Source organism: Pleuronectes platessa, chromosome 21, assembly GCF_947347685.1.
Source record: "Pleuronectes platessa chromosome 21, fPlePla1.1, whole genome shotgun sequence".
In the NCBI taxonomy this organism is placed as follows: Eukaryota; Metazoa; Chordata; class Actinopteri; order Pleuronectiformes; family Pleuronectidae; genus Pleuronectes; species Pleuronectes platessa.
Window position 1 is genome coordinate 16,924,472 of NC_070646.1, and position 11,903 is coordinate 16,936,374.

General features: G+C 42.9%; 1 protein-coding gene across 1 annotated transcript; it reads left to right on the forward strand.

Annotated features, from left to right (window-relative positions):
- Positions 1–1,619: 1,619 nt before the first annotated feature.
- On the forward strand, positions 1,620–11,385 carry LOC128426965 (forkhead box protein K2). The gene is made up of 9 exons (XM_053414025.1): positions 1,620–2,113; positions 4,260–4,454; positions 5,545–5,686; positions 5,866–6,012; positions 7,005–7,198; positions 7,282–7,484; positions 7,571–7,828; positions 7,935–8,132; positions 9,744–11,385. Exons 1-9 carry the CDS (start codon positions 1,818–1,820, stop codon positions 9,956–9,958), a joined length of 1,848 nt encoding a protein of 615 aa, XP_053270000.1. The 5' UTR covers positions 1,620–1,817; the 3' UTR covers positions 9,959–11,385.
- The last annotated feature ends 518 nt before the right edge of the window (positions 11,386–11,903 follow it).

Below are 11,903 nucleotides of genomic sequence, written 5' to 3' on the forward strand. Positions count from 1 at the left end.
TAGTTTTTTTCAGTGCTTTCTTCCACATGCTCACGGTCTTCATCAGCAGATTAACTTTACTCAGTTATCATGGAGATACCTCAGCTGCCATCTCCACTTTGTTCATGTGATAACATAACGATTTATAACTCTTTGAAAGCTCTGGGGAAACATATGAAAGTTCGCCCTTAGTTCAGTGTAAATCTGGGTCCATCCCCTGTTGCCAAGGTCAAGAACACGGCTTCGGTTTTGTGGATCATGTGTGTTAAATTCACAAACAGTATCAGATGTGCTCTTGGTGTTATGCTGATTCCCAACAAGCGTCTTGAAAAGTGACAAGATTACAACATGTGGTGTTTGCATGATGCTGGTGGGGCTGTTTCACACATTACTCCAAATCCTACCACTTGGGTTCAGTGGGATTGGGAGATTGATTGGTGACTGTGAAGGACATGACATAGTCGCATCATTTTCATGCTCAGTAGCTTGTACTTTGAAGAGCGGCTGTCAGAGGATATCAGGGTTGTCTCAGCAGAGTTCTGGTGGCTGAAGTGTTAAGTCGCCTAACATCACTGTTTCATGTATGACTCTGGGAGCTGTATTGATTATCATTCTCCATCCCCATTTCCTGCCATTAGTCTACTGTCACTATCTGATAAAAGCATAAAATGGCCCAGTCAAAATGGAAAAAGGAAAGCTTTGTTATGTCCTTGCCTAGAGCAGCTCTAGATGTAGATTTGAGGAGTCAGCCAAGTGTAACCTAGCAACAACTGCATTTTCCTTGTTGAAACAGAAAACTGAGATATTAAAACCACAACACTAATAAAGCATAAAGCAACAGGGGCATATCAATAACAGATAAATATGATAACATCACAAACACAATAACAATGAAAGAGAAAGCCACTAAGTGTGCATATAATTGTATCCAGAATCAGGTCAATTTTTTTTTGCTTTTCTACTAGAATATACTTTCTTTGAAGTTGCTCGAATTTATATTCGTGCTTGCTTCTAAGTTAGCCACCAGAACCTTTGAAAGCGACAATATGTCAGCATTTGTTTTATTCTATTCTATCCTATATTTTTAGGAGTTAAAGTTTGGAGCTTTATTATAAGCAGAGAAATAGTCTCTTTAGATGTTGACGTCGTAGAGCCATTTGTTATTATTATTAGTAATAATATTGCTCGGTGAAGCTGCATAGAATAAAAATATGTATTATATTATAATGATGATTATTATTAGAATGGTGTTATTATTTTATGATATTAATATAAAATAATAATAATAATAATAAAAACAATAGAGAAATAATAATAATAATAATAATAGTTGTTCGTTAACAATCATGAATTGCGGAGCACATGTTGTTCCTCAGACTGTGGGAACATGTAATCCCCTTCCCGGAAATCACTGCACCGCTTCTTACATCCCCCCCACTCATCTGCGTGTCAGCCTGCTGTGCAACCGAACTCCATTTTCTACGGCTATTTTTATTATTGTTGTCATTGGTAAACACCGCACATCTGCCTGCCCGGGCCGGCCTCTCATTGGTCGAGGGGGTTGTCCATCGCGGCACTTCCGTCCGTTTGGCTTCCTCTGATTGGCCAGCCCCGCTCTCTTTCTTTTTTGCCCCCTCTGCTACACGGCGGTGGGTCGGAGCCGCTGTGTCCCCGGTCTGGCACGTTCCTAGCCAAATTCTCCACGGTGTAAATTCGGAACCCCCCCCGTGTTTTCCCCCACAAAACCAAAAGCACCCCCCCTCTGTAAATCACCTGTAAGCCACTCGCAGCTTCGCTCTCAGCGCACATCGCCGGCTCTACAGCAGAAACCTCAGAAGATGGCGGTGGTAAGCGGGATGTCGGGGTCGGCTGTAGCCCGGCTCGAGGGCCGAGAATTCGAGTACCTGATGAAGAAAAGGTCGGTGACCATCGGCCGGAACTCGTCGCAGGGCTCCGTGGACGTCAGCATGGGACACTCCAGCTTCATCTCGCGGCGGCACCTCGAGATATTCACGGCGGGAGAGGACGGCACCGGCACCGGGGAATTCTACCTCCGCTGCCTGGGGAAAAACGGGGTGTTCGTTGACGGGGTGTTCCAGAGGAGAGGGGCTCCACCTCTACAGCTCCCGCGAATGTAAGAGCCTACACGAGCAGTTCTCCCGAATCACGATAGAAGCCGCGCGTCGTGTGTGTGTTCATGTGTTGTTATTGTTTTGTTAGCCCGCAGCGCTGTCGCACGTGCTGCGCGAAGCAACACGGAGCCTCGTTCTCTTGGCGATAACGTCACACGGAGCATCCACAGAACCGCCAGTGTCGCTCCGCTGATTCACAAACACATTTAACGCCATTCCAAACCTCGGTCTTCATCGCACATATGTTGCGGTTTCTTTTTCGCTGCACGTCACTGACACGCCGGTTAGACATGCTATGGCTAAGAGCCGGCTCACTGCTGCCTGCTATTCACCATTGTGGAAGTCAGTTTATAGGTTGTATGTTATTATTGTGGTGCGTGATGTATGCCGAATTGAAGAGCGCCGTCTAAGGCTTTATAACCACCCGAGTGTGTTTTCACCAGTGTTTGTATGAACGCACAACCAAGTACGTCAGGTTAAATATGTCTGAATTCTAATAGAAGTTTGGTTTTAAAGGTCCAGTGTGTAACAATAATCTTAACGATGTTTGCACTTGTGTGTATCATCTTAATTGTATGAATTGTTGTTGGCTTTACCCTTGATTGGGCCTTTTGTATTTAAACACTGGGGAAACCACTTACCCTAACCCCGCCCCCGCCTACGGAGGCCACCATGTTTTAACAGTGGCCCATACTAGACCAACTAAACACCTTTTGGGTTTTTAAGACGACTGAAGGCTGCCACGGGTTCTCTTCCATGTTTGGAAGGGCAGTGTGAGGGGAGGGGTATTCAGCTGCACTATGCAACTTTACCACTAGGTGTCACTAGTTTCTACACAATGTTAATTTAAGGGTTTCTTTAGAGGTATGTAGAATAATTCAAATTAGCAAATTTTTCTGCTCGCCTACTACTGTGGTGTCACCCAAGTGTCCATTAGCCACTTTATTCACAATTCTACACAGAACAGCGCCATATACACCAGGTCTTTAGCCAAAATGTCCGCTAGCGGAAGTAGCAGACATTTTGATTGAGTTGGTTTTGGTTGTTTACCCCTGAAACTCTAAAAATTTATTTATGGACTCGTAGAACTTCAACCATCCCTCCATTGGCATAGTAGATAATGAGTGAATTTGAATTTTTGTGTGAACTTTCCCTATTTCGAGCTAACACGCTAGCAACAGGGGCGAACAGGTGAGTCTGTGCCTTCACAGGTACTCTGTCTGACCTGCTAAACCACAGACTGCACTATACTTTATTTACTCAAGAGACTGTTGATGAATTGTGCTTACATAAATGACACAATAGCATATTCCCATTACAGGGACAGGCAGGTAACTGAGGTTAGTGCTGCTGTCAGTGAAGTCCGGCTCATCGTCATCTCTACCTCATGTTACATATGTTTACTCTACTGAGTCTTTTTCCTTGCTCTTTCCCCAAATTCACATTGAACAGTTTTATTTTGCATTCAAACATCATACATGTTTATGTAGGATTATATTATCACCACTCCATAGTAGTAATTCATCCAGGTGTCAAAAGCCTGTCCAAATATACCCCATTAATAATAAATTAGACATGTTAGACATGATCCGTTATGTAACAGTCACGGTGGACGTCCATTTTTAAACAGTGTGAGGCTGAATCTCGGCTTCAGTTAGATCTTGGCCTGCTCGTTACCAGGCAGGAGGCATATCTGCACAATGATACCGTTACAAACATAGAAGCATAGAATTTCCCACTTATTTGTTTAAAGATGTACATAATATCAGTATATATTACGATTGCGCAAAAATGTAATTAAAAGCTCAAGCAATATATATTGATATGCAGAATTTAAAATACTAATAACGATAAATCTTTGAAAAAGGAAAATATGTTTAAAATATGGTTTCACTGCAAGTTGTTTCAAAGTGTGAACATAACTTTTTTCTGTTATGCTAAAATAATAAAATACAATGTTAAAATCTATTGGCCCTTGTTTCTTTTTCGGCCTTATGTTAAGTCAAAAGTTTTTTTATAAGCACCTATTGGCTTACTTAAATACCAGTCCGACTATATCGGTGTTAGGCCAATATCAGCCAATAAACATATATGGCTTAGTGTTTAAATTAATTTGTTCTTGTGTCTGTGCTTGTCTTCCATCCTCAGGTGTTGTTTCCGTTTCCCAAGCACAACCATAAAGATCACGTTCACAGCCCTGTCCAGTGATAAGAAGGAGCCAAGGAACGTGCCGGAATCACCGGTCAAGCCCATCCAACCACAAATTTCCCCGCTGACCATAAACATTCCTGACAACATCGCCCACCTAATGAGCCCACTGCCTTCACCTACTGGTACCCTCAGGTGAGAGGGGGGGGGGGGGGGAGTGTAGCTTATGTGCAACCCTCAACAACAGTTTCTAGTGCTCAGAGGCAGAATTGTCAGTTGATATAAACGGTTTATGAAGTACACAGGTATGAATTTCCTTTATGGTAAACATTTTTATTGGTAGAGCCCTCACAGCTCAAAATGGGCAGTGATGTAACTATACCAGTGGGAGGCAGCACTGCACTGAACCAGAAAGTAGATTCACCGCACAGTGTGTCCCATACATACGCCGATTATGACCCGCCCAGGTAGATATGCTCAATCTGGTTCGCTGAAATAGAATCTGCCAATCATCTGCAGATGACATGTTAAAGGAACATTGCTAAATTGTAGTATCTACCAACTGTCTGCATGTGAGCCTTTTAGGGGACACGTCTAAACTTTAGTTTCAGAAAAGAACCTGGGTTATACTCTCCCCTTTGCATGTACTTCAGTGATACAATGAACCCCCCACCACCACAAGTAAATACTGGATCTGAGGCTACTATGCTTTCGTTTGAAAACGCATACACTCTGCTAAAGTAATGCCTGACGTCCATACTAGTCGGGAGTTTCAATGAGTCTGAATGAACTCTGGGGCTGCGTTGCAGTCTGGAAGGGCTGAAAAAGAGGTATTTGGATACGATTGCTCACTATTTGGTCATGACTTAACCGTCCTTGTTCATCAGGCCCCTATCACATGTCCCCCTTCCAGAAGAAAACAACCGGCATTAGCCTCAGCTACCGTTGTAGAACTTAACGTGGATAATCAATGACCAATGTGGCTGATTCTGTTGTCTTTGCTAACTGTAGTAAAATTCGTCATTTTACAATGATACAACTTTTTACATGTGTAGGTGGGGAGCTAGGATTCGAGCAATTCCCCTCTACACCGGTACACACATGTCTAGTATATGTGGCCACGTGATATGGTCATCGGACATCGCATTGGTTTGAAAACACTGTTCAAAATATAGCATGAATTTTTAGGCCATACTGTCCGGACCTACACAGTGATTTTGTCAGTTGACTAATCAGTTTTTCAATTTACAGTGAAATCCTAACAGAAATGTTTTCCATGTAACAGTGCAGCAAACTCCTGTCCGTCAAGTCCACGGGGGGCGGGGCTTTCGAGCTACAGGACAGGCCGCGTTCTGGCCGCTGACCTTATAGGAGACAACTCTCAATCAGAAAACGACAAGGAGGCCTCAGGTGAAGACAGCCCAAAGGTGAGAGCGAGTTGGGGCAGAATGAGAAGTGGGTTGAATATGGATGAATATCAACAATGGGTCTGAATGTGTTGACGGAGATCATGTCACATGAGGCGTGACCTGATGGAGGCGTGTGTGTGATCGACCAAATTTGCTCACTGTAGCATGTAAATGTAACTTTTCTTCCTTTTCCACAGGACGACTCCAAACCTCCATATTCGTACGCACAACTAATAGTTCAAGCTATCACCATGGCCCCAGATAAACAGCTAACACTAAATGGAATATACACCCACATCACCAAGAACTATCCGTACTACAGAACAGCTGATAAAGGCTGGCAGGTTGGTGTCCTCTCTATTTGCTACCACTGTGCATGTCTGTTGAATGGTTATTCATGTGCAGTTCAGTTATAGTCAGATCATTTGTCAGTGCAGTCGTATGGTCTATCATTGGAAATGCCAAATGCTCAGGTATGTAGAGTTGCATTGATTAATTTGCTATTTCATTGACAATAGCTAATTTTGGGAAAGTGATTGGAAAGAGATTATCTGTTAGGCTTTCTTTGTTTTAAATAGTACTGTAACTATCTTGAATGGATGAATTTGAAGATGTCACTCTGGGTTCAGACATTTTTTTTAAATCAAAGATACATTGAGTAGACCTGTATCATGAAGCAGTCATCAGTTTATCAGTAACTTAAGTGTGGCTCATCAGCTGCTCTTCTTGAGAGAAAGCTAAGGTGCTGAAAGCTACATGCTGAATCCAAACGTCACAGTTTAGGTCTAATACAGGAAATTGTTACTCGAGTGTTCACACTGGAAGAGGTAGTTTACTCATATCGGTCTGATGTACACATTTTTTGTGTGTGCTGTTGATGTTAACTCCTCTCCCACATTGTGATGCACAAAAAAGGGAAGGAGCTGCTCACTGGAATACCTCAGTAAAAAAAACTACGCAACTACATAAGTCAGACAATTGGCCAGTAAAAAAAAATCTGTATATTTGGTTGTATTTCAGTTTTCTGACTACTTGGAGATATTTATAATACATTTTATGGGTTAACGAAGTGCAAATATAATTTAACATTTCATGTTTATATAAAATTCTCAATTATGACCTTTTTAGAGCTGGTGTTAATAACGTAGAAAAGGGTGGAAAACAGTGCTATTGTCTCTTCAAAAAGTTTTAACTGAACATCCTGGGATTTGTATTAAGAGTCACCGGAAATCTGACTGCTCTGTACACCAGATTGAAAAAGACCCTGTGCAGCAACATGGGAATCTTCTATATCATGGATCACTACAAGTGTCTTTTCTGTTGGCTGGTGGTTTAGAACTCGATTCGTCACAACCTGTCCTTGAACCGGTACTTCATCAAAGTGGCCCGCTCTCAGGAGGAGCCAGGCAAAGGCTCGTTCTGGAGGATCGACCCCTCCTCCGAGGGCAAGCTGATAGAACAAGCCTTCAGGAAGCGCAGGCCTAGGGGTGTGCCTTGCTTCAGGACCCCTATGGGCCCTCTTTCCTCCAGGTAAAAAAACACGTATCATGTTTTGGCTCCTATGTGGTCGGTTCTGTGCAGCAAAGACCACCCCATGTTTTTTTTTTCTCTAGGAGCGCTCCAGCCTCTCCAAACCACACAGGAGCACTGTCTGCCCACTCCAGTGGGGTCCAGACCCCAGACAGCCTGTCCAGAGAGGGGTCCCCAGTCCCCATGGAGCCAGAGACGACCCCTCCACCAGTCCCCACCCAAACCACCACAGTCCAGCCCAAACTCGCTGTCATCCAAGAGGCGCGCTTTGCACAGAACTCCACTGGTAAACCACAATGCTTGTACAGATAAGGGGAGCACCTTTTATTAATTTATATCCTTTTAATGACGTTGAATCCTGCCCTCTGATAGGCTCCCCACTGAATAACCAGCCAGTATTGATCGCCGTGCAGCGCCAGATGCCTCAAACGACCATGAAGCCTGTGACCTACACCATGGCATCGCCAGCCATCGTAACGACGCCGGTGAACTCCGCATCCGTCATGCAGACGGTGCACGTTGTCCACCAGATTCCCACGGTCACCATGACAACTCTTGCCGCACAGTCTGCTGCCAAAGTGAACTCAGAACCTCAGCAGAATGGAGGGGGGGCGCACCAAGAGATCAAAGGTGAGAGCAGATTCATGTCGCTGTCGTGTCACTCGTGTCTGTTGGAGCAACTTCCTGTGACTGTATACATACATGGAGTCTGACGTGAGTTTCTCTCACCGTGTAGTGAAAGTGGAGCAGGTGCCGTCCATCACAGGCTCATCTCTAGGGGGAGTCAGTCGTATCATCCAGAGCTCTCAGGCTGCTCCCCTGACAACAGTTACCATTGTGCAACAAGCCCCGCTCGGCCAGCACCAGCTCCCAGTAAAGGCCATCACACAAAACGGGACTCATCTGGTCCCCATCACTACTGCTGCTAGCACAGGTGAGACACACAAACACACACACACACACACACACACACACACACTACTCACACTGGGCTTGTGCACACGGTTTCTACAATTCATCAGAATTTCAGGACATTAAAAGTCTTAAATATTTTTGAAATATTACAATCTAGGTCTTCAATACTTTAAGGTTGATCATAATTATGTTATCATTCATTTAACAATACTTCTGCTATTTTATTTTAAGAAACGTGTTGGTGGCGTGCATATTTCATGATGCCTGCGCCATTTGTAGCTCTTTCTTAATGATACAGCTATTTATTTCTCTTGTTGAAACCTGCAGGAACCCTGTGTGCGTTTGCATCTAAATAATGCACCTGAATAGTGTGCAGACAGTTGCATTGGTGTCTGCTATCAAACCAGTAGAGAATTCGGACACTCCCAGCAGCTACGTGTCTTAGATGTTTCCTTATTTATCACATGTAATATTGTATATGACAAAGAAGGCATCGGAATTAGTGATATTTGAGAATTACTAATCAAACTCATTGTTCCCTTTATAGTCAACTACATTTTAAGAATTGAAACTGCAGCTGAGGCTGTTGAGGTTTGACTGTCTGCGTGGACGGTAAAAAGTTACGGACCATTAAAGCAGCTTGCAAATAGTGCTGCACATGTTAGAGATATCTTCTGTTATTATGAGAAGTGTAACACCAATTTGGTTCCTAATAGAATATAGAATATGGTGATTCCCTACAGTCCAAATAATTGATGGGAAACACTGGGTGAATGCTGAAGTCCAGCCCAGGGACCAGCAGCCAGCTGTTATGTGTTGGTGGGAGTCGGAGGCCCTCTCTGTGACCCCATGCACACTTCATATTAACATCTGTCCTGACTGATCCCATCAACAGTGGTCTGAATCCACCTCAAATGCATCTTGCAAACCCCATTCAGAGGTGATACACTTGTGGCAAGTTGCTAACCAGTATATACTTTGAACTGGTCAAATCTTTTCAAATTAATTCATTCAGTCCCACTTACTCTGCCCACTCATTACACCCTTGCATGTAGTTCAGGTCTTTTATTGTTTCCCAATTGTCTGAAATGTAACTATTTAACCGCCTATGTAAACAAATTTATTTAGTGTTTAAGGCTTTAGTCTTTCTGCATTTTCAAGAGAAAGAAATTAATTAAATAAAGATGTGAGTCTTTAGCCAGCTCTACATCTACCAGTTTATTAACCATTCAGAAACCTAGACTAAGACTATGATACGAACGTCCACAATCTCGTATCGTGTTACCCTGACCCACTACCGCTGCTGCAGGTCTGAAAAAATTTGCATTGAACAAATGCTTTACAAATATTTAGTCTGATAATAAAAGTAAAGCAACGAGGAGGGACATCGACAAACAGAATTAACAGTGACAGTGATGCATACATTTTTAACCCAAGTTCTAACATTCCAACAGACACATTTCTAGTGTGTCTCTTCATTAAGTGTATTAATGTTAATTACTTGTAGTAGTTTTAAGATTATTTTTGTGAGCTAGAAACACCATTCAGCACTCTATATAGAGAAAGTGCTACTCGAACCCCTTCACCTCATCCTGTAGTCTTTAAATAAATCCTGTCTTCTTTCTTCCAGCTGTTGCAAACCCTCTCCACTTGCTGGCGACCCACGCCTCGGCCTCCGCGTCCCTCCCCACCAAGAGGCAGAACGGAAATCTGCAGGACCAGGCTGCATCGAAGCGACTGAAAACGGAGGAGGGAGAGAAGGGAGACGCAGCAACCGCCAACAACAACGGCACCACGGACAGAGCCGGAGTAGCAGGGGTCTGTGAACAGGTCGGCGACAAGTAGCCTCTCCCCGATCTACTTCCTGACCCCCCCCGCTCTCCTGTACACATTGAGCCTCACACCTTCCATACCCTCGCCCCCTCCATCCTACCTGGTTATCATCTACTTCAAGGTGCCAAAAAGAGAAGAGACGTGGAAAAGCAAACGGGACTAACAAGAATGTGCGAAACCTCTCTCCCCGTTGACCCCCCTCCCCTCCTCCTCTTCCATATATTTAAGACCACCAAATACGATGCAAAGACTACAGACCAAATTGAAAGTGGAAGTGGAGACGAGTTGCTGATGACTGTGAAGCCCGGAAGTTTGCGACCCAGATGGCAGGAAGAAACACAGGTTTGAAAAATCCAGATCGCTAGATGAAAAGAAAACAAAAGAAGAGAAAAAAAAAAGACTTATTGGACAAGCGAGGAGTCCTTGACCCTCGCCAAAGACAGGGAGGAGCCTGGTCCTGGTAGCATTAAAGACAAGTGCTTAGCTGTGTGTCGGATTAGAGAAGTCAAACCAAGTGAAATCACCAGTAGTGTATTCTGATAAGGGAAGTGTGTGTACGTTTGTGTGTACGTTCGTGTGGACATTCCCATCTCTGGCAGCTAGCCTCCACGTCAACCTACCTAACCCAGTTGTGAGTAGATATGCAGTATTCCGTTGTACAAGTGTATCTGTGGATCTTTGAGTGTTTCTCCGTTTCCCAAGGCACAGATACTATTTAGTAATAATTAAGATAACTAAAAAGCTATAAATGGGGTCTTTAAGAACATTTAAACATCGAAACATAATATTTTGGGAATCCTAATTTGTTTTGTTTTTGTATGTGGACTCTTTGTTCAGTGAAATGAATGTAGTCTCTTTTCTTTTTTTTTCTTTTAAAGAAAACTATCTATGGAGTGGATGTTCTTTTTTCTCTGCTCATTCATGCAAAACGAAATTTCTTTATCACTGTACCATCTGCAGATTTTTTCACATTTTACAAATATCCTACAAGATTAAAAAAAAGTATATTCCCATGCGTATTTGACCATATCCTTCATCGAGCTTGCATGTTACGGATCTAGAGACAATGTACTTGAGCAGATTTAACTGAATATGGAACTGAAGAAAATTTAGACTGAATCTACGCTATATGATTCTGACCAGTGCTGCACTTAACCCTCTTAGTTCTTTGTTATTTTTTATTTTTTAGTATTTTAATTTGCTCTCAGTATTCCCCCCCCCCCGGTCATCATTGGTTGTTTTGTTACCTTTGTGTTGAAGTTGGACGTCTCTTTGCTCGATTATTTTTATTCTGTTCAGGCTACAAAAAATTAAGTCTATTCAGATTGTATTCTATGTTACATGAGGAAAAACAAGTGATGGGTGTTTGTTCTGCTTCAGTTGGTAAATGCTTCCTTTTTTCTTTTCTTTTTATATATAAATTTATTTAAAACACATAACATCCTGGTTTGTATTCATTTGAGTAAAAGGGGCCTTCTCTGCTGGGCAAAGTCCAAATCTGTCTGGTCGGACAGATGAAATGACGACATGAATGTTTCTTCATGTGTCTCATTAAGAGTGAACATCTGGAATAGAGACATCACTTGCTGTGAGGTTGTGTTAAAGGAGGTTTTCAGAGTGCATTCCAGCCTGTTTGCTCAGGCTGTTCCAGGAAGTGTGTGTGGACCACAGGTCGGAAAAGCTTCCTTTGAATCTGAGGACTGGAAAATGTTAAAAAAAAATGTATCAAGTATCATACGACCACGTTAAATGTTAAGTCATTTCAATGAGATGCGCTCATACAAATGGAGTTAAAGCCAAACAAAAGGAAAATGAGGCTTCTAAAAATATCCTCTGCATTGGCTCCCCTTTAATCGAGAATAGAATTCAAAATCCTGCTCCTCACACACAAGGGCCCTTAGTAATCAAGCACCATCATATATGAAAGCGGTCATAGCACTGTATTGTCCCATCAGAT